This window comes from Lissotriton helveticus, chromosome 7 (genome assembly GCF_964261635.1).
Source record: "Lissotriton helveticus chromosome 7, aLisHel1.1, whole genome shotgun sequence".
In the NCBI taxonomy this organism is placed as follows: Eukaryota; Metazoa; Chordata; class Amphibia; order Caudata; family Salamandridae; genus Lissotriton; species Lissotriton helveticus.
In genome coordinates this window covers 1,262,457,952-1,262,485,628 of record NC_136068.1, presented here as the reverse complement: position 1 = coordinate 1,262,485,628, position 27,677 = coordinate 1,262,457,952, and the positions used below count along the sequence as shown (strand labels likewise).

The 27,677-nt window shown below is 47.8% G+C and overlaps 1 protein-coding gene across 3 annotated transcripts in view; it reads left to right on the top strand.

Annotated features, from left to right (window-relative positions):
* The window catches only part of MYCBPAP (MYCBP associated protein), a 1,019,029-nt gene that overhangs the window by 201,765 nt on the left and 789,587 nt on the right, over positions 1–27,677 (top strand). For all 3 annotated transcript variants that reach the window (XM_078654453.1, XM_078654451.1, XM_078654452.1), the window contains one exon: positions 11,029–11,135. In XM_078654453.1, coding sequence (XP_078510579.1) covers positions 11,029–11,135 — 107 coding nt within the window. The remainder of the gene's footprint in view (positions 1–11,028; positions 11,136–27,677) is intronic.

Here is a 27,677-nt window from a genome sequence, read left to right as displayed (position 1 = left end):
CGGCGCCGCCATCTTGGCTTCGTCCGCTCGACAGGCGCGCCGAGCTCCAGGTCCGCCCGCTGCCACCGGCCAGGGTCCCGACGGAGCCGAACGCTCCTCGAATGCTCACCAGCCCTTCGGACCACGAATTCCGCCGCCAGGCAGCGCGGGGCGACGGACAATCAGGAGAAAAGACGGGGCATGGCGCGGAGCAACTCGCTCACGCAGCCATCCCGGTCGGCGCTGTAGCCACGCCCCCTCATTGCCCATTTACTTAATGGGTAGACCTCATATACCCATGTACAAATGATATCTCTTGATTTTAGTCGGACATAGCATCTTCTGCTTGTGGGTGAACCCAATAGGTGCTCTTTTATGGATGCTGCATTTTCGCTTCCAAGTGGACAACATAACACTCGTATAAGAATTGTGTCTCTCGATTTTCCTCGCTTATACCATTCCTACATCTGTAAATCCATGCAGGAATGATGTGTTCCTGTGTTACCATATCTGCTTCTGGGTGAACCCCATACACCCATGAATAAATTGCGTCTCTTGATCTTCATTGGTCAAAGCATCTCTGTTCTTGGGTGCACCATGTAGGAATGGTGATGATTATTGTTCACATCCTTCTGTAGCCTAGACTACAAAGCCACACCTACGGACCAGCCACTATGTTATGGGTAACAGCCCTCAAAGTCAACTTAACAAATAATGATGGTAAGCATTAAAGGTAAGTGTCTGCAAACCTCTGCTCTGTCCCTCCCACATGGTTTTGGCTTCATTTCATGGTTAACCCCAGTCAGGTAGGAACTGAACTGACCATAAAAGCAGTAATATTCATTTGAGAATACAATACTGAATGCACGCTCCCTATAGTACACAAACATAGAAAGAACACATTTTGGGAATTGGCGTCTTCATACTATGCACTACATAACTCCACTTAGTCACAATTGTTCACTAACTACACAGTTTCTAGAGAGAAACTGGAACAGTGCAAAGTGTCTTTGTGTTTTTGTTTGTGGAGTCCTCAAAAGGGCCATTTTGCAGCCTCGTCCCATGTGTAGAAGACATGTACACGGGACAAGTCTAGGGAGGAATAGGTTGCCACTAATAGAAACAGGGAGTTAAGGGAAGCTCTCTGGGCACTGGGAGACAGGGACACTGAGAGGTACTGTACTGACGTGCAGATACTGATGACTGAATAAAACACAGTTGTAATAAAATCCTGAGAAACTTTGAAAAAGCCTGAGCACAGGGGCAGTTTCTCCATTAGGGCTCAGGGGCTGCGCCCCTCTGAAATTCCTACACATTTACATAAATACATATTAAATAGATCGATTTATTTAGAGTCTGGGCTGTCTGTGTCAGGCTGGCTGCCCCACCTCGCTCTGAAGCGGGGGAACGTAAGCCAGGCAATAAATCAACTTTCTGAACTGTGATGCGCCACTCAGGGCTTTCTGTTTTAAAGCCCTTCATTGCCATTGTGGTCTGTGGTTGAATGCACTCTGCAGGTCAGTAATGCAATCAAAGTCACAGTTTCAGGTGTCGGAGACTTCATCCCTGGTGATTTAATTTTAGACGTCCATCATTCAAAGGCATAGATCCCACCCTTTCGTCATAAAAGAGAGTAAATGCAAGTATGTTTGATCTGGTAGCTCGTTCTCGGTAATGGTAAGTGTTTGCAAGCTAATGTTGTCTTGTGTATATTGTGCTAAGACCCCCTCATCACGCTAACCTCCCCTACTGTGATACTCCAGGCCCTCGTTGCAGATTGCTTGCTCCGTTAGAAGTAGAGCAGCCCTATTTGTTCCCCCGTGAAATGGATTCAAATAAAGAGAAGGGTTTTTGTTCCCATGTGAAGTTGATCCAAATATCCAAATCAAGCAAGGCGATTAATATGTGCTTAAAGTGGACAGTCCTCTGATGTATGACATAAAAGCTGGCAGTGTATTCATGCCCCTGAGTTAACACTGATGCCAAAAACATGGACTGACTTGCTAACAATGACTGTTAAAAATGTTAAGGGAATGCATTTCAGCAAATTTAATTCCTCTTGTTTCATATGTTTTACTTAATCTTGCATTTCTCAAGAGTTACCTATTATATAATGTTGTTGTTTATCTTTATTTCTTTTGTGCATACTTTGAGGCTTGAGCCATGCTAGGTGTTTATGAGGGTCTTTCATTGAGCACGCAGGCGATAGATAATGCTGAAACCAAACAAAGTGCCTGTCGGTTGGTTGGCCTCTCTACAGAGCACACAGAACAATGTCTATGTTTTCCATCTGCAACTGAAATTCTGTGGATATGTGTGTGAAGGGGGTACGCAGATGTCAAAATATTTGCAAAACAAAAGTAAAAGAAGTTAAAGTGCTTACATTTGAGGGAGTACAGTGCATGTTTGGGGGCAGTGAAGTGACCGGTGCGAGGAAGTGCATTTGGGGAAGAGTGAAAAGAGAAAGCTGAAGAGGAAAGAGGGGTGGTTGAAGGTTGAAGATGTGCAAATGGACACAATATGCAGAGAAAAAGAGGATCCATATCTAAAATATAGCACACATAACTGAAGGCCAAACCTCTTTCCACAGGTTTCAATTCTATTTAATTCACAAACTCACAGTTTCAGAATTGAAAAATTTATTTATTTATTTATAAAATTTCTAAAGCGCGCAAATACCTTCCGGTGTCTCGGCGCTAGAGTTCGCGGATTGCAGAGGAATACAATGTTAACTTACTGATTGAAAAGCCAGGTCTTAAGATGTTTTCGGAATGATAGTAGTGAAGAGCTAAATTTGATATAAGAGGGGAGCTGATTCCATAATTTTGAGGCAGCTACTACAAAACGTTTGTCTCCCCATGTTGCCTTTCTTGTACGTGGGATTTGGAGCTGTTGGGCTGAAGATGAACGTAATGTTCGACTAGGATTATGCACTTTAATTGCTTTTTTGAAGAATTCTGGTCCATTATTGTTCAAGGCCTTGTGAATAATACACATGGCCTTAAACTTTATCCGGCTTCTTATCGGTAACCAATGAAGCTCGCAAATGATGGGGGAAATGGATGAGTACTAAGGTGTACCCTTGAGAATCCTTGCCGCAGCATTTTGAACAAGCTGTAATTTGCTCAAAACTTGCTCCTGTGCGTTAAGCAATAGGCCATTTCCGATGTTAATTATTTATAACAAATCATTGTTGTTACTCATTTATCTTAAACAGCTAACACCCATTGACAAAGCCAATCATACCGACAGGCTTTAGGTGTATGTCAGTTGTTGTATCATTTATATGGATACAATTAAATCTCTGAGAGAAACCAAAATACTGGTCAGGTGGCACACTATGGGAATCACAGACCTTTATACCACAGGAACAAGATCCATGGAAAATATGTACACTATAAGAAAACATGAACATGGGACAGAATTGGAGGTACAGGAAAACGTGGACACAAAGAGATTAAGGAAGATTCTAGGAGGCAATTGGAGATGTATACAAAATCAAACCAGAAAGAATTCTCTCTGTATGAAGCGTAACTTTTACGTGGAAAGTCCTCCGCCCTGCTCCAACTCCAGTAAGTTTATAGCAGTGAGGTCGGTTCTTGATAATGCCAAGATTTACTCTAAAATTCTAGAGACTCTGACAGGTCTGCTCCATGTAACATTAATACCACTAAGCAGACTCGTATTGTGGCCTCCTGCCCTCTGTTGACAGTAAGGGACCGGTGCCAGTAGACCAGCGGTTTACGTCCTGTAGCATTTTATGTAGCACTTAAATACAGAGTAAGTCTTTGCCAGGCTTAGGCCTCGCTGAGTGAACTCCTCACCAAAAAGAGGCTTTCCTCTAGTGAAGGTTTTTTTCCCTCCAATAAAGTGTTATTGCCATTTTTTTTTTTTTTTTTTTATAAACCTTTATTGACATTTCAACCAAATACAAGTAGGGGCCTACAACCCCCGGGGCTGGCCGCTAAGCAGTTAGATTAACAAAGAGCAATTTTTAATCACATGCAGCACCTCGGGGAGCAGAATCACCATGCTAGCGTACTCTTGGTCACTGAACAGCACAATTAGAAAAACAGGATGTAAAAGGTTTTCATTTTATAGTATAGGATGGAAGGATCAGGTGCCAACCAATTTCCCAGCAGCGAAAAACGGCAGGCAGAATAGTAAACGTGTAAACAGTAATCGGTCAAATCAATGGCGCTGGAACAGGCGGTTCAGGATGTGAGGGAATATTACGGTCAATTTGCGCATGCTAGTCACCTGCCCTAAGACCCAGAGAACACCACGAAAATTGAGGCACAGATGAAAAAGCAGTGATTGATACCAAAGGAAACCCACTGCACTGACCCAGAAAAAGAAAAAGACAAAGAAAAAGAAAAAGACAAAGAAAGAGAGGAGAAGAGAAAAAAGGCCATAGAAACAAAAATAGTAACGAAAAATTCCCTCCCTCACCCTGCACCCCTGCAGATGACTACGGCCCCCCCCCCCCCAGCAGTGTGCCTGTCGCCCGAGAACTAAACCCGAAATATAGAAGAAACAGAGAAAAAGGAGAAAGAAAGCAAACCCCACCCAACGGGGAAGTGGAGGAGGGCGATAGTCCATGCGTTCCCGGTCTCTCCCCCCCGCCCTAACAAAGGGGGCCCCCCTAAGCCAGCACAAATAAAGTTGTCCACCATACCAAAATGCCCCGGGGGAAACCACAAACCCCCCGCCCCGGAATCCGTCTGTTAATGAAGCAGTCCCGTTACCAATAGATCCATCGTAAACAATTCAACCCACAGTCTCAGCCTTGGCCCCGTCTATCAAAGTTGCCGAGTCCCTCGGATAAGTAAAGCCCCATCCCCAGGAAGTCAAAAGTCACACAGAAGCAGCCGGAGCTTGGGCCAGCAAACGGGAGAGGAATAGCAGATCCCAACGCACACGGCTTGCACAAACGATGTCCCTCCCCTTCTCCGAAGCCAAGCATCGTTACATCCGCCATGTTGGGAGACCGATTGGGGAGGGGGTGCGACTCGTTCCGATACAGATTATAGTGTGGGCCAACAGTGTCCAGGATGAGGGAAACAGTGAAATGCTCCGATAACTGTAGGACCGATGCTTCCGAGAACGTAAGAGAGTCACCAATCTCAGCACACACGATGAGTTCCATTTCTACGGGGGCAGGCACAGCTTCCAGCACCGGGTCCAAACGCGCCACTAGGGCGCCCAACAGGAGGCATGTCGGCTGCCAGGTCTCAAAATTCAAGTCAGGGCTTGCTCCCGGTCCTATGATCCCATCTGCTGCCGACAGTAAATGATTGACCTGGGCCCTCACCGTCGCGTGAAGCGCCGCAAGTTCCGCCATTACCATCCGCAAGGAAGGGCCACATTGGGTCCGTTCCGCCAAGTTCCATACGTCCGCAGACATAACGATCCCCACGGAGAGGCGCCTTCTCCGGGGCAGGATATGCCGGAGCAGAAACAAGCCGTGAGGGACGGGCCAGCAGCACGCAGCAACGCGCGGCGGGACCCCCACCCCGGGGCACCAGCGGTGCTAGTGCCGGGCCTCCGGGCCGGGGCCCCCCGCGACGCAGCACCGCGCGCCACCCGTCACCTCACCTCAGGTACAGCACCAGGCAGCAGATGGTTGCAAAGTAGTCCAGAGAAATTTTCAAAAGTTCCAAGGACCGGACCCAACCACTCTCCTCAGTCCGTTGTTGTTCACTTTGGACCCGGGTAGACCAGCAATCGAGTCCCCGGCTTCCAGTCTGGGTTAGGCCTCAAAACATTTTCGATGTTACTTCACCCCAGAACATCAGAAAAATTCCGTGGTCACACCATCGGGGTGCCGACTAGTTCACCCACACGAATCCGGGGCAGGAGATCAGGATATTCGACAGGATAAGCAAGCGTAGGACGGAGGTCAGCGGAGCCGGGAGACTATGCGGCCATCTTGGTTGGTGTCGTAGCTCCTCCTCGTTATTGCCATTTATAACACATAATTACAACAAGCATTTACAATGCAATGGTTTTGCCTTTGTTAAAGTTAGAGCTATTGGCATTGCTCTTGACATTTTTTTTATTTAAGTTTTTTTTTTTAACATAAATAAATGGCATTGTCATTTACAATAGCAGGGCATGGCACAGGGAAGGGGGGCGAGGAGAGACAAAGGAGAGCTGCGGGCTCAGGGAAGGGGGGGCGAGGAGAGACGAAGGAGAGCTGCGGGCTCTTGTTGTAATGCTTGCATGGATGAGTTGGTGCATGCATGGGTGCACGCATGGATGGGTGTATGGATGTGTCTATGGATAGATGCATAGATGGGTGGATGGATGGATAGATGCATATATACAGCCAATCCCTCAACAATTTATGCAATCCACCAACCCATCCAACCAACAACCCATCCATGCATCCACCCATACATCATGCATACATTCATCCATCATGCATCCATCCACCGTGTCCCACTCCGACCCCTCTAACTACAGCAGTCACTACCCATCATGCAGTCCATTAACAAATACGGACGGTAACTACTAAGCTGCGTAAATGTTCACACTATGTAACTAGCCAGGATTATGCGCCATGTATTAGGAGCACCATACTTACACAACGCCTTAAAAGCTCACCCAATATGTCCCATAAAGGCTAAACTACAATCAACACCCTTACATCCTCCAAGTTGGGCAACCAGTAATTTAACACAAAATGGAACGCATAACGGCCTAGAAGCAAGCAGTATGTAAATGACACAGCAAAGATTCCCGTTTCACCTTAAGTACACATTTGACCTCGCAGTATGTAGGGAAGCTGTATATAAACATCAATATAATACAGGATATGGGGTATGTTGCCTAACCTAAAAAACCTCACCATCCACCACAACACTGCAAACGTGTATGCAAAAATAAAAACAGATCTGCCTATTTAGGATTTGTATATGTTTTGTGACTTGCACATGCCGACCAGGGCTATTCCACCCATAAAACGAACACGTCTGTCTATTGGCAATCAAAAACAAAGTACGGCTATCAATCACTACAGCAATCAATCTGTGGGTAACAGGAGAGTAGGGGGGCCCAGCCAAAACTTACTGTCACCAGCTCAAACATAGAAACCGTGAATGGGCGGGGCCTTGTCCAATGAAGCAACCATGTTGGGGTCAGGCGAAATGTCAATACCGCATCAAAATGTAACAAGCCGGTGGGATCGTCTAAAAAACATTTATATAGCAATGACATTTCGCCTGACTGTGGAATGGCCGCAGGACAACAGGTTTTAAGGCATGCGCATTATGTTTTCTAGCTGCCTGGGTCTCTCGAACAGAAGAGGTTCTCTCACTCCTTCGCGCGCACACCAGGAAAGGAATGCAGGAAAGGGTCGCGCACAAGGGTAGGGAAAGAGATTCTTCTTTTACCTTGAGAAGATAACTGCCGGACGCTATTCACGAACTGCTCCAGGGCAGACGCCATCTTCGCAGCCACCACCTCCTCCTCCTCGCTCTCTATCCTGTAGAGGGGCTCAGGGATCCACTGGCTGCCGGAGCCAGTGGGGGAGAGGAGTGAGGGGAGCCACACCAGTTGCGCTGAGAGCTCAGCTCTCGGCAGCAGCAGTCACGAAGCTTCAGCCGTTGGGTAAGCGTGAAAACCTTCCCCCACTGCGCATGCGCTCTGTCTGTGTGAAGGGAGTTGACTAGCTGACCCACGGAAGCCGACGAGGATCGATTGGAAGATTTTGTTGTTGTTGTAATTTTAGATAACGCGAACTCAACCCGAAGGTATTGAGACCCATCACATGAGCATTTACATTACACAATGTCTTTTAGACGAATTTGTTGAAGTTTAAAAGTGCACCCGCTTTCCCCTGGTTCTTGCGCGTCACTGCTTCTGCTCACGTTTTACATCTGAGGATGGAGTCCTTGACCGCGGCTTTCGGAGTTATGCATGTTTATGTGATTCATTTTATTTTCCTGCGTTTGCATAGGACACAGCATTCCCTACTCTGTGGGCTTTTTCTGGCACAGATGGTTGACTGTTGTCAAACTACTTCACACTCTACTAGAGCTGGGCGAGCCGCTGAAAGCTCGAGCCGGGCTCGACAAGCCGCTGAAAGCTCGGGCCAGAAGCATGGATTTGGCTCTGCTGAACGCCCGTTGAAAGCCGGAGCCCATAACGAGAAGAGCTTTTATGTACCCTCTGCTGTAACCCACGCTCTGCCCTCCTGCAGAAAGAGTAACAAATAAAGCACTGAGCGCGGGAGGGGGCGGGAACGGGGCCGGAGACACGGAGAGCGGGAGGGGGGCGGGAACGGGGCCGGAGACAGGGAGAGCGGGAGAGGGGGTGGGAACGGGCAAAAAAAAAAAAAAAAGCAAGCACTCACCTGGACTTCTTCCGGGTGCCGTCAATGCCGGACCAGATTCGGGGGCGTTCCCGAGAACAGGCTTTCGGCTGACGTCACCAAAAGGGAAAAATTCTCGGGAACGCCCCCGAATCTGGTCCGAGATTGACGGACAGAGCCTTCTCCCAATGGCTAGCCTCCATTTATGGAGCTAACCAATGGGAGGAGGGGGCGGATACCCGACCCCACAGAGAAAAACATAAGATTTTGCTAGCGCATGCGTACTTCGTACGCATTGGCTAGGCAAAACCTAAAAAGGGGGTGGTGATGGACAGAGTATCTGAGTTAATCAGAACACTCCTACCCAGTCAACAGATCAGGGCTTGATCCATCACCGTTTTTTAGCTCACTGCACTATCCCAGTTCAGAACCTGGCTATATGCAAATTAGTCTGTCCCTGGCCCAGTGCATCATGGGAACAGGGCAGACCAAACTACCAAGCCAATTCTTCACTGGAAAGGAAACAAGCTTCCGGGGACCAGTTTCTGGCATTACAGCCGTCTTCGGCCCGGCTTGCTTGAATCCTGATGGTGCAATGAGCAAGGGACTCATGTCTGAGCATACCCTTCCACACTCATGGTGGCCAAAATAATTACAAAAAGGGGGTGGTGATGGACAGAGTATCTGAGTTAATCAGAACACTCCTACCCAGTCAACAGATCAGGGCTTGATCCATCACTGTTTTTTAGCTCACTGCACCATCCCAGTTCAGAACCTGGCTATATGCAAATTAGTCTGTCCCTGGCCCAGTGCATCATGGGAACAGGGCAGACCAAACTACCAAGCCAATTCTTCACTGGAAAGGAAACAAGCTTCCGGGGACCGGTTTCTGGCATTACAGCCGTCTTCGGCCCGGCTTGCTTGAATCCTGATGGTGCAATGAGCAAGGGACTCATGTCTGAGCATACCCTTCCACACTCATGGTGGACAAAATAATTACAAAAAGGGGGTGGTGATGGACACATGACATTACATCCGAGTGTGTTGGCATTCCTCATCTCTGATTACCACATACCAACAGTTGCTGCCTAACGCAGTCCGTCTTAACAAATGCATGTAAACAAGTTTGTATTTTACTTCCAGTATCAAACAACATCCCCGGTACCCTCCCCTTCCCTCCCCCAACAGCTTTCAGTGTCAGGTGCTCTGGTTACTACACATTGCCACAGTATCTCCACCAGCTAGAATCATAAACATAGTCGGGACGATGTTCCACTATTACCCGCTTGATGTGGACTCACTTCCCTAGAGGGCCCTTGAGATGTAGATGTATCATCATTCTTTAAGTCCGCCAATATAGCAGCCCATATGGGAATGCGATTCCTGAAATGCAATTGTGGTAGCACCCAAGTTGTGCGATTCTGCCTTAAGAAATCGCAAATTACCACCTTTAATTTGGTGGTAATTTGCGATTCCCTTGAAAAATTCACTTTTTTGCATTTTTCAAAGTGCCATGTGGCGCACATACATGCCCTTAGGGCATGTATGTGCGACACATGTTCACACATGCATATTTCAGGGGTGCAACAGGGTGTCCTTTTGGCACCCTTGAAATTGCATTCCTAATTTGCAAGTACCTATTGGATACTCGCAAATTGCAAATGTCTTCCAATTTATTCCTATGGGCCTTTAGGCCCATAGGAACCAAGAATAAGAAGGAATTCCTTAATTGTGAATCGCAATTTGCAATTCTCAATTAAGGAATATGTAGGATTCGCAATTATTATTGCTAAACCTACATACATTGCATTTTTCAAGTCCTTAATAGCGAATCGCTAAAATTCACTATGAAGGACTTGCAAACTGCAAAGATGATGCATCTGCCCCTAAACACCACATTAGCAAAATAAATTATGTATATATGTGTATAGGCACGTATCTACTCATACTGAGAGTTACTATCTGATTAAAAAAGTCCTTAGGCATGCCCCATTCATAGTTACAAAAGTTGTGAAATGCAGATAGGCTCATATTGGCTCTGAAGTACCACTGGTTTGTGACTGAGTATACCCTCCTCTAGCTCACAGTCTGGCTGTTTAGTCTAGCAGAATTTATCCCACATCTACACCTGGCCTGAGGCTTGATATACTACTGATCAAATTATAATTTAGTTCTGTTTAAACAATCCGTTCCTGTTTGAAGCAGAGTCTGCACCTAATCTCAAGCAGTATCTGAAATTGATCTATCTCAAAACATACCTGCCTGCTCCTCTGGGGTGGAATCTATACCTGATATAAGACATCATTTATACCGCATGCGGCCTGCAAAGGCACGAACCGCCATAGGTGGTAAAGTATCCAATAAGAGTATCCAGTGGCTTGGGGGCCGTCGGGAAGATTTAGTGAGGTACTGCCCAGAGTCACAGAATGCTGAGCTGAACTGAGCTGCTACCAGCATCGGGGATTGAACCGTGAACGCCCCAAGGTCAGCCGCTCTGGCCCCCCAACAGTCTAATCTACAACAGAATGAACCATCATGGCTGATGGAATAAACCACCAATTTAAGAGTCTCACACAAATCTTGTAGGTACAGCTTTCACATGTTTCCTTTCTAGTCCTATAAATGCTTCGATTCCACTTTTTCCCCTTTCTGCCCCTTCAAGTGTTTATTTCCATTTTGAACACTTGGAAATCCTAAAAAGAACTGATTTTATTTCTCCTTGCTGGTTTCAGGTCTGAAAGTTCCCCATGTTGATTGTGTTGGACAGATTCTGCCGCACAGCATTCTGGGAAGTCTGCAGGAACTGAAGCGGGAAGCGGTTGCAAGAGGTAACACTCAGGTATGTTAAGCCTCATCCGAATGTCTCCTGTGGGGGCTGTGCCCACATCGGTTGAACCGTGTACAGAGGTAATATGACCAGCAGAGAACACTGCGACTTTCAATTGAAAGTTAACTCTTGTGGTGGGGAGGGTGTGGGGCTTTAGATTTTGAGTAAACACTGTGATGTTGCCCTCAGAGAACAAACCTTTGGTTGGCCCCACAGAAAAGATCCTGTTTGGGTAGCTCTGTACACAGAGCTTATTCTTGGCTGATTTACTGAGTCCAAGCACAAGAGAGAGAGAGATGGGACCATAGTATGGGTTCCTCCATATATTTAAAAGCACAAACATGCAAGCTGAAATCACTGGAAAAGATAACAAGCATTTGCAATGCAATTGGTCGCGCATTTGTTAAAGTTAGAGCTGTTGGTGTTGAAAATAATGTTTTTTACTGTCATTTTTTTTATTTGCAGTGGCGGTATTATATTTGCATTGCACTATTGACTATGGTATAAAAAAGCAATAGTAAAAAACATTGTAATTTTGAACGCCAACAGCTCTAACTTTAACAAATGTGAGACCTTATGCATTGAGAATGTAATCAGTCTTGCATTTGTTGGAGTTGGAGTTATTGGCATTATAAATGACCATGTCTTTTTTTACCTTCGATGTTGCAGGGTGCAATACCATATGTGGCCAAAAGAAGTACCATGGGCCCTCTTTTGGCCACATATAGTACTGCAACTTGCAAAGTTGGAGCTATTGGCATAATGCCAGTGTTTTTTTACCTAGCCATGTTGCAAAGTGCAGTACTATATGTGGCCAAAAGAGGTCCCAAGAGACCTTTTCTGGTCACATATGGTACTGCACCTTGCAGAAGATATGGTAAATCTACCCTATCCATAGTGCATTGCATACAAGACAGTATCACAGGCACATTCAAATAGCTATGTCCATATATACAATTAATTGCTTTGAAATGTGACAAAATAATTATTATAATAATTCCAGATTAGGTTGTACTCTGTGTGGAGCTGATAAAGGGACATTTATAGAAGGTCTCATATAAATGTGAGATGTGCTAGTGAGTAAAGTAACCACTGCCAGCCTTACTGAAGACACACCCTGTGTCCTGCCTGTGGCTCTTTAGGAAAATAGTGCTCTGAGGCTGTACTGAAGTTTTTTAGAGTAACAACACACAACAGGGGATGTTCTCATGGGAGGTTACAAGAAGAGACAAGGTAGTATTAAGGAGTACCTAGTAAGCCTAGTGATTAATGAAAAACATGATTTACAAAGGATAGGGACAGGGGCCAATTAAAAAACAGGGCAGCAAATAATCATGGCACCCAAGTGACTTTGAAGCAGAATACGTGGACCCTTGAGATTGCTTCGGGGCCACGCAATACCCCTTTGATGATTAATTACACAAGTGGACTGCATTACTAAAGCGCCATCGACATTGAAGAATCAGCACATTAGGGGAGCGATTACCCGTAGCCTGCCACAGAATTTTGAGTGGCCCTGCTTGAGACAGTCCCAGGGAAGCTCACCTGGCTCCACTCCTTGAGGCTGTCTGAAACCCCCCCTCCTTATCCAGTCCTGATTAAGACCCGCAATGACACTTTGAGTGCTTTCCCAGGGTTGACACGTCGACTTTAGAACTATCTGGACCAGCTTTATGAGTTCTGCGATGAGACTAACACTTGTGGTCTGCAGAACTATCTGAAAAACCTTGTACTACTGGCTGATTCCCCCTTCTTCCCCTTTCCTTATCCCAAATTATCACTGTATATAGTACACTTTCACGAATATATCACTGAGCACCTAATGTCACAATTCTTTCACATATGATGCGCCACTATGTATTGTTGACAGCCATGTATATATACTTAAATAAGGGTATACTATTTATAAATGAAGCAATTTACATTAAAAATCTGTTTTCATACCCTAGTCGGTTTGGTTTTGCGTTTCTTTTGATTTATTCTTTGAAAAGATTTGTTTGGAAATGAATAATTGGCTGAATAGTTAGAGAAATCTGAAGAGATAATACTCACCCGACAGAACCATTGTTGTATTTTGTTAATTAAAAAGATGGGGCAGAAAGTTTAGTTTTGTTTTTATTTGCTGAAGCATTATTATATTAGCATAGCACTATTGTCAATGGTATAAAAAGGCAAAAGCAATAAACACTGTAATTTGTTTTTTTTTGTAAATCTTTTTATTGAAAGTAAATAACATACAAGGCATAAAAATACAGTACAGTAGGATATAGTCCGAACGAGGAAGGAAGAGCAAAAATCATACAGTCAAGTATCATAAATTATACCAGGGAAAGGACGCAGGGGATAGACGAGCTCCATAGCAGTTATTTATTCTACAGTACGGGAATGGTGGGTCAGGGGGAAAGCTGTACCTCAGGGACATCCAGAAGAGGAGGAGTGCAAATATCTCCACGGTAAGTGTTCCAATGACCCCAGACCTTACCCCACTTCCTGGGTCGCCCTCGTGCCACATAAACCGTCTTCTCCCTAAACATGCACCAATCCATGTTTTCCAACCAAGCCTCGACCGTGGGTGGCCTCTGGGAACCCCACAGCTGTGCTATGTCTCTCTTAGCCACCATATTTCCCAGGGTTGCCCACTGCGTCTGCACGACCTTATAATCAGTTGGTTCCCAGACATTCAGGAGACAACGTCTAGCCTCAGGTTGTAGAGCAACACCGGTAACCTCTCCCATCCTATTGTGCACCCCAGTCCAGAAGGCAGCAACTACGGGACACTCTCAAATTATATGCAAAAAAGTCCCGAGCAGCCCACAACCACGCTTACAAAGACCATCTTCTGAGTAACCCATTCTAATCAAGCGGGGGCCAGTCACATATACTCTGTGTAGAATTTTAAGTTGTACCAACCGGAGACGGGCCGGAATCGCGGCCTCCTTAGGAGAAGAGATTGCAGACTGCCAATCCTCGTCGTCCAATTCAAGCCCATCTCTGGTCCATACGTCCCGGAGGAGCACTAACAGGTCAGTCCTACCGTTGATTAGTTTTTTATATATTAAGGAGATAGTGCTATCCGGCACATGACCGTCTAGTATTCTATCCTCGAGCGGAGAGGACTCCGGAATATCTGTACTTTCGGGAAAAACCGACCGCAAGGCATGACGAACCTGGGCATATCGAAAATATTCTATCTTACTAAGTTGGAACTTGACTTGCAATTCCTCAAAAGTTTTAAACTTGCCTTTAACCCAGAGGTCAATCACCTTACTGATCCCAATCATATGCCATTTCTCAAATCCTTTCGTTTTCCACAAGCCACCCAGCTTCTCGGAAGCAAAAAGCGTGGTCGCCCGGGTCAGGCGATCTTTCCAACCCATTGCACTGTTTGCGCAGTTCCATATCCGTACTGCAATCTTTGTGGGCCCCGAGAGTCTCCCGCCATCCAGTCTTGAATAAAGCGCTCTATAATAATCGCCCCCAGGCAACAACCATCTATCCATTGCAAAAGCAGGGTTCATCTCGGGGCCATTCATACCATGATTAATGGCCCCCAATTGAGACGCCCAGTAATACCGCTAGATGTCGGGGAGAGCAATACCGCCATCGTACCATGGTAGCGTCAGCTTAGCAAGAGCGATACGCGAACGCCCGTCCCAAATCAACTTCCTCTGGAGACTCTCAATAGCCCGAAAATAGCTCGCAGGGACTACATCAAAGGTGTTATGAAGAGCATATAGAAAACATGGCAATGTGTTAGACCTGGCATCATTAGCATGAGTCTCTCCTCCATTTTTTCTGTTTGCCTCCTCTGTTTACGATGTTTTTGCTGGAATATTGCTTTGGGCACTGTGCCACTGCTGATCAGTGCCACAGTGCAAGTGCTCCCTATGTGAAATTGATATTGATTGGATTCCATGTTTGGCTTATTTGGTTTACTGTTAGTCCCTAGTAGAGTGCACCAGGAGTGCCAGGGCTTGTAAATACAAATGCTGCTAGTGGGCTTGCAGCACGTATTGTGCCACCCACAGAAGCAGCCTGGTAAAAAATGTCTAAAGGTCTGCCATTGCTAGACCTACATGCAGTCTGGTACTGTCACGCGGGCTGCGCAAGTACACCTACTTGCCAGTCCCTAATCCTTCCCTTAACTTCATGTTAGTCACTCCTATGGTATGCCCAAGGGCAGGGTGCATTGTAAGCATAAGTTAGGACAAGCCCTGATGTGGGTGGCCTGTCCTAATAGTGAAATACAGCCATCTTCGTTTTTCACTATTGTAAGGTTACCTGCTCTCCATAAGTTAGAATGGGCTGCCAGGATTATTAAATGGTATAATCCTAGCGGGCTCGGGGAGCATGGTGCAATATCGAGTTTGGTATTCCTGAACTCAGAGTTTAATAACGCATCCGTTTGGGTGGATGGTTTTTAGACTCTGGGTTTGAAAATAACACTTTTAGAAAGTGGCTATTTTCTTGTCTGACTGTCTACTGGTCTCTGCTGGTTTGGTGTGCGTGTGACAGGGGCTGGGTGGCTCCAGAGGTCTGAATGTGTCAGTGTGGGGTGAGTGAGGCATTTGCATTGAGAGTAGGGGAAGAGTAGCTCCTGATAGCCTGCCCTGCCTGACACAATGCTGGCTCCACCTCCTGCCGGGCGACTGATGGCTCTGTGCCTGCCAGAGACAATCCTGGCTCCACCTCCTGCGGGGCGGCTGAGGACACTGCCCTGCACAGTGAATAGGCCAGGTGCCTCGGCCTGGCCACACCCACAACAAACCCAGGATGGGGGAAATTCCCCTGCATGGACAAAGGGATCAAAGCAGAAAAGGGGTATAAGAGAAGGACCCCTGAACCAAAGATTTAGATCAATTCTGACAAGCAAACCTGAACCAAGGAAAAGAAGCCTGCTGATCCAAGGACTTGCCTACCCCTTCTGCCAGTGTGCTGTTTGCTAGGGAGAATCCTGCAGTCACTTCTTTATTATTGCCAAGGAACCAGGAGATAGGAACTGAGTGTGTACTGTGGTAAATAAATAATTAATTACCAGTACTATTTTTCATATAATCAATAAAACAGGTAGCTCAATAAATAAGAGTCAGGATTCGAGGTATCTTGAGTCGACAGGCTTTAATCAGGCATAAGGACAGGAACAGGACAGCCTGCAATAGTACGGGATGGCAGCTGCCAGGGAAGGGACAAGGGAAACTGGGCTTGGACAACTTTCAGTAACAGTTCACAGTATATATATCAAAACAATTGCATTACATTCAATACAGTAGGCGTAGCAGTAGGCGTTTCTTGTAGCAGTCGCGAAAGATAAGGGCAAAATGATGTAACAAGAAGGCGTGTACAGGGCGTATACATAGACATGTGATGTAAACGTAACAGAAGTGTCATAAATGGGGCGGAAACATGGAGGGGGCTACCTGAGCAGCTGGGACCTTTAACCTAGTGGTGCGCGCAAACGGGCAATGACGTGTTACCAGGGAAAACTGGGGGCTATGACTTCTGCGCTAGAAGAGGAGACTAAAGTCTGGAGTGTCAGAGCGACATGTACCTAAGGCATATCTGGTATCTGGTGTTTGGAGTACATATTGATAGAATCCAAAAGTTATCAGGGCAAAGGCTACTAGACACTAAGACTGGTGCGTGCATAATTCTACATGTATTGCGTGTACGAGGAATATTCTATGAATATTAATACAGTATTTCTCTTACATGGAGACATAAAGGCTAGACCATGACGGAAACTATTGATGCGGTGCAGTAGCTTAGGAATGCAGAGAAGGAGGGCTGGACTGATAACTAGAATCATAACATACTCTTGGCAGACTGGCAGGCAGAGCCAGGCCGAGCCGGGCACTGTGAGGCAGAAAGTAAGCGAAGGGTCAGGGATGCAGGTGGGGGCTGTATCGCTCCTCCGAGTGGGTTCAGGAGACAGGAGCTGAATCTGGTGTCCGGGCCCTTTTGAGGCCTAGAAACGGGGACAATTCAATGAATTAACGTGCACACTGTAAAATGTGGCAACGTAGGTTTACATAGGCTTAATATTCGTTGCTTTCACAAGGACTGGAAACTGGCATACTAGAGATGGACACAACTTGTAATTGCGTCTTTAATCGATCAGAGGGGAATACATGCATATCGATCATGCACATATAGCATAATATGGGGAACACGTAGGCACATACAACATGGCAAAATTTACTTTTCCACATTCCCTCCTTGTGCCCTACGTTTCCATCAGGAAACATCAATATTCATGATACCATCTATCATTTCATATAGCATCATTTGCTCGTCTCGATTTGTCTTGGAACGGGATTTAGGACTAGGAATACAAGAGGTAGCGCACATGCCGCAAATCGCAGGGCCACATTGTATACAGAGGCAGCAACTGAATATGATCATTACTGCAATACCCAGGAATGACAATACTTTCCATCCCCAGGCAGATATGATACTCCAGAGCCAACCGGACCATGTCCAGGTGCCTGGATTCTGGTGCAACTGATGGGCAATTTTATGAAGTCTGGTTATAGCTGAATAAACAGACGGCGCGTTATTAGGAATAATCAGATGGGGCTAGAAAAACTGGTGGCAGTAGGAAGGCAATGTAACATGTTCCACCCCAATCGAGAGGCAGACGAACATATGCGGTCTGACCACAAACAAAATAAGAATGACGTGAGGCTTTGAAAATAGATTTCCCACTGTCACTATACTCGACAGTAGTAGTACAATCACTATGTCCCACATGTGCGGAACCATTCTTTCTGACACATAATTCGCCTTTGACTGGTAGTACTGAAATAGCAGGCAAATCTGGAGTAGTATCTGACTGAACATTCAGGACCATGAAATTCGAAGAATAATTACCTAAATCATATACTTCATTTTCTAGATCTAACCCTGTTCTATGGGAGAGACCTTGCTTGTCTGGAAAACATGTTCTATTCAGAAGGGACATATCAGTTGAGGATGACGTTAAAGCTTTGCCAAGGAAATCTCCAAGGGCTGGAAGAGTGCCAGCCTCCTGTTGAAGTCACAGGGCTAAAGGACGTCGCTATTTGCTGAAAGTGTTTGTCGCTGGAACCTGAAAGTCCAGCACCTCTGAAGAATCCAGCAATCCCGACACCGACGGACGCCGCCGAATCCAGCTCGACATCGTGAGTGCAGCTCCCGTGTCCCGCACCTTCGACGCCAGCCGGCCGCCGGGCCCGATCGACGCTGGTAGCAAAGCCACTACCGACGCCTCGACACCGAGCCCTCTCGACGCCGTGAGCGCTGCTCACTCTTGCAACATCAACATCGACATCGACGACGACGCCGTATCCTGCTTCGCCTCGTGAGCGCTGCTCCTGCCTGTCATCTGTCGATGCTGCTGCAGATCGCCCCGACTCCGAGGCCCCATCGACGCCGAAGAGTCGACGCCGGGACATCTCGACGCCGTAGATCATCGTTTCTTCATTTTCCAAGGTACTGTGTTGTGGGGGTCTGTTTCGACTCCGGGCTCGACATAGCGCTCCTCGCGGTCGACGCCGAACCTTTGGATTAACTTTGCCTCGACGTCGTGTGACTCCTGTGGGGGTTACATTGTTGCCAAGAACCGTGATTTAAAGAAGGAGAGTTGCTTTTGTTACTAAAGACTTTGTGCTAAGAAGAAACTACACTTGAACTATTATTTTTCCTTCCAAGAGTATTTATTAAGATTGTGGTATATTTTTGTCGTTATTTGGTCTTGTGCTAAGCCTCATATAAACATCCTTATTTTTATAATACTACTGTGTTGTGTCCATTTGTAGTGTATTCACTTTATTACTGTATGTGGTCATAAATGCTTAACGCACTGCCTCTGAGATAAGCCTTTCTGCTTTTCCAAGCTACCAAGGGGGTGAGCAGGGGTTATCTGAGTGTGTGATCCCCTTGCCCTGACTAGAGGAGGTGGGTCCCTATTTGTCAGAAGTGTATACCTCTGCCAACTAGAGACCAGCCGATTCTTACATTGGTGGGTCAGCGGTGAGGATTTGAACTTTGCATGTATGACCCATGTGCAGTGATTAGTGTGCGCTACATAGTGAAAGCAGACCATAGCGCAGCCACAATCTATTTTGGTTGGATATCCTATTTTTGTTCTCCGCTCTCCTGGAGCTTATTTTTTTAACACTGCCAGTTTTGACCATGAGTGATGCCGGAGTCACTACCCCTGTTGATGTAGAAGAGTTTGATAGGAAGAAGATAAAGAAATACAACAGAAAGCAGCTGGAGCACTTTTGTGAGCAGTTGAAAGTTCCTACAACAGGCCTCAAAAATAAGGGAGAATTCCTCACAGCATTGGAGGCCTGGTTAGAGGCCAGAAATCCCTCTGTTCCGGTGGTGGTACCGCCAGGGGAAGGGGAAGAGGAGGTGCCAGTGAATGGGCCCGAGTCCTCTCCCGGCAGCAGTGTTTCCTCTAAAGGTCTTTTTCCTGAAGAAATAGAAGACAGGGCGAAGGAGCGAGCATACCAGATAGAAATGGCAACACTTAAGATAGAAGGGCAGTTGGAGTTAGAAAATGCAAGAAGCAGGAGAGAAGCTGATATGGAGATCAAAAGGTTGGAGTTTGAAAGAGAAAAGTTAGGTTTTGAACGTGAGAAAATGGTGAGGGAGATGGAGCTGAAAACAAAGAGTTTAGAGCTGACTCCCTCTGGTGGCAGCATCCCATCTGTGCCTGTAGAAAGTAGGTTTTATTTTCCCAAAGATGTAATCAAAGACTTTCAGAAGAATGAAGATATTGGCCAATGGTTTAAAGCATATGAGTTAGCATTGTTGGCCCACCGGGTCCCTGAGAAAGATTGGGGAGAGGGGTTGTGGGGTCGCTTTGTGAATGAGGGGAGAGATACCCTGTTGGACATGCCTGTTAAGGATAGGATGTCTTATACTCCTATGAAAGATGCTTTAATGTTAAGGTATGGCCTAACCCCAGAAAAGTACATACAAGCCTTTAGAGAATGTAAGAAATTGCCTGGTACTACGTGGGTTGAAAATGTGTCATTTGTTTGCAGAGCCATGGATGGTTGGGTAAAAGGTAGCAAAGTGGAAAGTTATGATGCTCTTTATGATTTGTTTGCTTGGGAGCACTTGTCTAATAACTGTTTTCCAGAGCTACGCCAGCACCTTATTGATAGCAAGATATCTAGCCCTAGAAAACTTGCTGAGGAGGCGGACCGCTGGGTCAGTACCAGGGTCCACAAGAGTCCAGTGGGAGACTCAGCCAAAGGTGGGCAGGGTCCCCAGCAGAAGAGTGGGGGGGACAAGGGTAAACAGAGGGAGTTTCAGAAAGGGCCCCAAAGTAATCCCCAAGGGAACCAAGGGAAGGGTTCCCAGCCTCCCCCAGTGAAGAAGCCAGAGGCCCCGACAGGTAAACCTGTTCATAGGGGCCCAATGACCTGCTACGCTTGTAAGCAGGTGGGACACCGTTTTTATGATCCCCAGTGTCCCATGAAGAACTCTAATGCACCACCACGTGCTCCCCCTGTCAGTTGGCGAGTGTAGCCATGGGAGGGGAGGAGATGGTTGCCCCTGGTGGGAGGGGCCCCGCAGAGATGTCCCTGGTCTCTTTAGGAGACATGGAAATGGTCCCTCCACCCCCTCTGCCTAGTAACACTAATAAATATAGGCAGTGGGTGACCATTAATGGCCATAGTGTGGAAGATCTCAGAGACACCGGAGCAAGTGTGACAGCTGTCAAGTGTCACTTGGTGTCCAGAGAGCAGGTGGTCCCTCATGCATTCTACCCCGTTATAGCTGCTGACAACTCCCAGAGAGAATGTGAGGTAGCTCAGGTTCCCTTTGAATGGGGGGGGTCTCAGGTACTCTTCAGGTTGCTGTGAGGCCCGCCATGCCTGTTGACTGTCTCCTGGGCAATGATTTGGAGGACTCCCCTTGGGCTAAGGTGGAGCGAGAGACACATTTGAAAATGTTGGGTGTGCCAGAGTGGGTGTGTGCGACCACTCGGTCGATGACAGCAAGTAAGGGTGTTGATGGGGTTCTGGAGCCTGAAAGTATGGCCCAGGACCAAGCTGTGACGAGAAGAGGCAGGGGGCGCGGGAAACCGTCCCCCATAGTTCCCGTGGTCCAGGAGGAGGCAGACCTTGAGGGGGATGCCCTGGAACCCACAGGGGAACAACTTGCTGAACTGGGAGACCTGCCCGAGCTGACCCACTGGCAGCAGGATGGTGTTCCCTCCAGGGAAGAATTTTGTGCAGAAGAGAAAGTGTGCCCTTCTCTTGTGGGTATGAGGCAGCAGGCCTTAGCCCAGACAACAGGTGATCAGTCAGGGTCACATTTGGTTTACTGGGAGAACGATCTCTTGTATAGCGAGCCGAAGGCTGCTGAGCATGGGTTAGCCCGTGTGCTGGTGGTACCCCAACGCTTCAGACCCTTCCTACTGGGTTTGGCTCATGACGTTCCGTTAGATGGACATCTGGGGCAGGACAAGACCTATGACAGGCTTGCCACCCATTTTTATTGGCCTCAGATGAGAAGGTATACAGATATCCATTGCAAAACCTGTCAAACTTGCCAGGAAGTGGGAAAAGCGGGTGGAAGCAGAAGGCTCCCCTCTAACCTTTTCCCGTCGTCAGTACCCCCTTTGACCGGGGGGGGGGGGGGGATTGACATTGTTGGGCCCCTGGACCCCAAGACAGCCATGGGCAACAGGTTCATCCTGGTCTTGGTGGACCATGCCACACGGTACCCGGAAGCCATCCCTCTCAGAACAGTGACGGCCCCCGTGGTGGGACGGGCAATGATGGGTGTTTTCTCCCGCATGGGGTTCCCCAGAGAGGTGGTGTCAGACCGCGGCACCACCTTCATTTCCAATTATATGAAGTCTCTGTGGAAGGAGTGTGGGGTACCCTACAAGTTCACCACTCCTTACCACCCTCAAGGTAATGGGTTGGTTGAGAGATTCAACCGAACCCTCAAAGGCATGATTATGGGTCTTGAAGAACCAATGAGGCGTAAATGGGACGTCCTCTTGCCATGCCTGCTGTTTGCTTACCCTGAGGTGCCACAGAAGTCTCTAGGGTTCAGCCCCTTTGAGCTTTTGTATGGACACCCGGTAAGAGGACCTTTGAGTCTGGTTCAAGAAGGCTGGGAGCAATCTCCCAGGAAACCTCCCCAGGATGTATACAGTTACATGCTGGCCTTTAGGAACCAGACTCGGCGCTTCAGAGATCTTGCTCAGGCAAATCTGGAGGCCAGCCAGGAAGAGATGAAGCGGTGGTACGACCGGAATGCCACTCTGGTGGAGCTTCAGCCTGGTCAGAAAGTTTGAGTCATGTCCCCTGTGGAACCTTGTGCGCTCAAGGACAGGTGGACTGGACCGTTTGAGGTTGTGGAGAAAAAGAGCGATGTCACCTACATGGTGGACTTGAAGTCTCCCAGGAACCCCTTGCGGGTCCTGCATGTCAACCGTTTAAAGCCCCACTTAGAAAGGTCCGAAGTGGGCATGCTGCTAGCTACAGATGCTGGAATGGAGGAGGAGAGTGAGCCTCTTCCTGACCTCCTGTATGCAAAAGAGCAAGATGGGTCAGTAGATGGTGTTGTCCTCTCTGACACACTGACCCTTGAGCAGCAGCAAGATTGTCGCCAACTGTTGGGACAATTCCCTGATCTGTTCTCCTTGATTCCTGGTGTCACTCAGTGATGTGTCCATGATGTGGACACCGGGGACAGCACTCCTGTGAAGCACAAGGCCTACAGAGTTACTGACAAGGTCAGAGCATACATCAAGGAGGAGGTCTCCAAAATGTTTGCCTTAGGGGTGGTTGAGTCCTCTAGCAGTCCTTGGGCCAGCCCAGTGGTCTTGGTCCCAAAGGCTGCAGCGCCTGGTGCTTCACCAGAACTTCGGTTCTGTGTGGATTACCGAGGACTCAATTCAGTCACCAAGACTGACGCGCAGCCCATCCCCAGAGCTGATGAGCTCATAGATCGGTTAGGGGCTGCCCGGTACCTTAGTACATTTGATCTAACGTCTGGGTACTGGCAGATCGCCTTGACTGATGGGGCCAAAGAGAGGTCAGCATTCTCCACACCAGATGGGCACTACCAGTTCCGGGTTATGCCCTTTGGAATGAAGAATGCCCCTGCCACCTTCCAGAGGTTGGTCAACCAGGTATTGGCTGGACTGGAGGACTTCAGTGCCGCCTACCTGGACGACAAAGCAGTGTTCAGCGCCAGCTGGGAGGAACACTTGCGCCACCTCCAGGAAGTGTTGTTGGCCCTGCGCAGAGCAGGCCTCACAATCAAAGCCGGTAAGTGCCAGATTGGGCAGGGTTTAGTGGTGTACTTGGGGCACCAAGTAGGGAGCGGCAAGGTAGCCCCCCTGCAACCCAAGAGTGATACCATCCTGGCTTGGGCACCTCCCAAAACCCAGACTCAGGTGAGAGCCTTCTTGGGTCTCACGGGTTACTACAGGAGGTTTAAAAAGGATTATGGCAACATTGTGCACCCCTTGACTTCGCTGACTTCCAGGAAGCAGGCACGACTTGTGATCTGGACTGACGCCTGTCAGACGGCCTTTGACACCCTGAAAACTGCAATGTGCACAGCACCCATACTCCAGGCACCCGACTTTTCTAAAGAATTTGTTGTCCAGACGGACGCTTCAGAGCATGGAGTGGGTCCCTAGTAGAGTGCACCAGGAGTGCCAGGGCTTGTAAATACAAATGCTGCTAGTGGGCTTGCAGCACGTATTGTGCCACCCACAGAAGCAGCCTGGTAAAAAATGTCTAAAGGTCTGCCATTGCTAGACCTACGTGCAGTCTGGTACTGTCACGCGGGCTGCGCAAGTACACCTACTTGCCAGTCCCTAAACCTTCCCTTAACTTCATGTTAGTCACCCCTATGGTAGGCCCAAGGGCAGGGTGCATTGTAAGCATAAGGTAGGACAAGCCCTGATGTGGGTGGCCTGTCCTAATAGTGAATTACAGCCATCTTCGTTTTTCACTATTGTAAGGTTTCTTGTCTCCATAAGTTAGAATGGGCTGCCAGGTTTATTAAATGGTATAATCCTAGCGGGCTCGGGGAGCATGGTGCAATATCGAGTTTGGTATCCCTGAACTCAGAGTTTAATAACGCATCCGTTTGGGTGGATGGTTTTTAGACTCTGGGTTTGAAAATAGCACTTTTAGAAAGTGGCTATTTTCTTGTCTGACTGTCTACTGGTCTCTGCTGGTTTGGTGTGCGTGTGACAGGGGCTGGGTGGCTCTAGAGGTCTGAATATGTCAGTGTGGGGTGAGTGAGGCATTTGCATTGAGAGTAGGAGAAGAGTAGCTCCTGATAGCCTGCCCTGCCTGACACAATGCAGGCTCCACCTCCTGCCGGGCGACTGATGGCTCTGTGCCTACCAGAGACAATCCTGGCTCCACCTCCTGCGGGGCGGCTGAGGACCCTGCCCTGCACAGTGAATAGGCCAGGTGCCTCGGCCTGGCAACAACCACAACAAACCCAGGATGGGGGGAATTCCCCTGCATGGACAAAGGGATCAAAGCAGAAAAGGGGTATAAGAGAAGGACCCCTGAACCAAAGATTTAGATCAATTCTGACAAGGAAACCTGAACCAAGGACAAGAAGCCTGCTGATCCAAGGACTTGCCTACCCCTTCTGCCAGTGTGCTGTTAGCTGGGGGGAATCCTGCAGTCACTTCTTTATTTTTGCCAAGGAACCAGGAGAGAGGAACTGAGTGTGTGCTCTCAAGCTTTGCCAAGGAAATCTCCAAGGGCTGGAAGAGTGCCAGCCTCCTGTTGAAGTCACAGGGCTAAAGGACTTCGCTATTTGCTGAAAGGGCTTGTCGCTGGAACCTGAAAGTCCAGCACCTCTGAAGAATCCAGCAATCCCGATGCCGACGGACGCCACCGAATCCAGCTCGACATCGTGAGTGCAGCTCCCGTGTCCCGCACCTTTGACGCCGGCCGCCGGGCCCGATCGACGCTAGTAGCGAAGCCGCTACCGACGCCTCGACACCGAGCCCTCTCGACGGCGTGAGCGCTGATCACTCTTGCAACATCAACATCGACATCGACGACGACGCCGTATCCTGCTTCGCCTCGTGAGCGCTGCTCCTGCCTGTCATCTGTCGACGCCGCTGCAGATCGCCCCGACTCCGAGGCCCCATCGACGCCGAAGACTCGACGCCGGGACATCTCGACGCCGTACATCATCGTTTCTTCATTTTCCAAGGTACTGTGTTGTGGGGGTCTGTTTCAACTCCAGGCTCGACGTAGCACTCCTCGCATTCGACGCCGAACGTTTGGATTAACTTTGCCTCAACAACGTGTGACTTCTGTGGGGGTTACATTGTTGCCAGGAACCGTGATTTAAAGGAGAAGCGTTGCTTTTGTTACTAAAGACTTTGTGCTAAGAAGAAACTACACTTGAACTATTATTTTTCCTTCCAAGAGTATTTATTAAGATTGTGGTATATTTTTGTCGTTATTTGGTCTTGTGCTAAGCCTTATATAAACATGCTTATTTTTATAATACTACTGTGTCGTGTCCATTTGTAGTGTATTCACTTTATTACTGTATGTGGTCATAAATGCTTAACGCACTGCCTCTGAGATAAGCCTGTCTGCTTTGCCAAGCTACCAAGGGGGTGAGCAGGGGTTATCTGAGTATGTGATCCCCTTGCCCTGACTAGAGGAGGTGGGTCCCTATTTGTCAGAAGTGTATACCTCTGCCAATTAGAGACAAGCCGATTCTAACACAAGAACATCATCTTAAAAAGCGCCGCACGGCCGAGTGGTGAAAGCGGTAGCTTGCGCCAGCATAGCACATCAAGCCTCAACCGGTTCAGTGGCGGGAGCAAATTCTGTTCATGTCGGACAGTCGGGTTCAACGACACGTACACCCCAAGATACTTAAAACCCGCATGTGCAACCTGAATGGGACAATCGCGCGGCAAAAGACTTCACCCGAAAGGACATATAAATAGGATTTAGTCCAGTTAATAACTAAGCCGGAATTTTTACCAAAAGATGTAAGAACATCAAATAAAACTATTAACGACTTCTGGGGTGACGTCACGTACAACAGTATATCGTCCGCATAGAGCGAAATACGGTCCTCAAAGTCTGGGGCCCATTGAATACCCTTCATCGACGGTTCCCATCGAATTCATGCACCTAGGGGCTCAAGAGCAAGGACAAATAAGAGTGGAGACAATGGACAACCCTGTCTTGTACCTCTTTCAAGCACGAAAGGCTTAGAGACCCGACCATTTACCTCAACCTGAGCCAATGGATCTTCATAAAGGAGCTTGACCCAGCTAATAAAGCCAGGACCAAATCCGAACTTGGCCAGTACGGCCCACAAATATGGCCACTCAACAGTATCAAAGGCCATCGTGGCGTCTAAGGAGGCCAAGATGGCCGGCTCACACAACGACGAAGTCCTCGCGAGAACGCCATGCAACCGTCGCAGATTCAAAGCCGTATTCCGATGAGGGATGAAGCCGGATTGGTCCGGATAAACCAAGTCACCAATCACCTTTATTATACGATTAGCTAACAATTTAGCAAGAATATTGGGCTCTGCATTAAGGAGTGATATCTGCCTATAAGAGGCACAGCGGTCCCTTGGCTTCCCTTCCTTATGAATCACCCCTATGGTCGCAAGACGCTGATCACGGTGAAGGGAGCCCATATCTCGCGATTCCAAGAACATGTCACAAAGATACGGCGCTACGTTATCGGGGCGCAGTTTATAAAGTTCAATGGGGAGACCATTAGGGCCCATCGCTTTTCCCGAACGAATGGAGCGAATGGCGAGAGCTACTTCGTCCACGGTTATTACAGCATCCAGCAACTCTTTATCGGAGTCAGACAAGCTGGGCAGTGCTATATCTCGCAACAATAAATGGGAGTCTTCCTCCGGTCTATCCGACACGGGGGAGTACACTTCCTGGAGATGCTCCGCAAAACTCTGGACAATCATCTCAGGATCAGTCACACGCATGCCATTCACTCTCTCAATCACGGGAACCACTCGACTAGCCCTCTCTTTTTTGTCTAACCATGCTATTAGCTTGCCAGCTTTGTCCCCGACATCATACAGTCGACCCTGTTGCTCCCTGCCCATGACTTTCGCGGCATCTGTGACCATCGCCCTGTAGTCAAGTTGTTTAAGACGCAAGATATGCATCTTCTCACGGGTGACGCCCTGTTACAGATTACGCTCCAATTCTGCGATCTCTATCTCTAGTCTCACCACCTCCTCATTCCTATTCTTCTTCGCACCAGCTATCAATGACAACGCCTTACCTCGGATGACCGTTTTAAAGGCCTCCCAGAGCGATACCGCAGAAGACACCGATCCCTGATTTTCAACAAAATAGTGGTTGAGGGATTTATTCAACGCCACACGGGTCTTAGGAGTACGGAGATACCACGGATTAATTGGGGCTACCCGCCCCTCTGCACTCCATCCGAAGCCACAATGGGGAGTGGTCGGATATTCCCAGAGCTAGATGTCGAACCTCAGTAACAGAGGGGGCATACGCAGCTGGCATCAGAATGT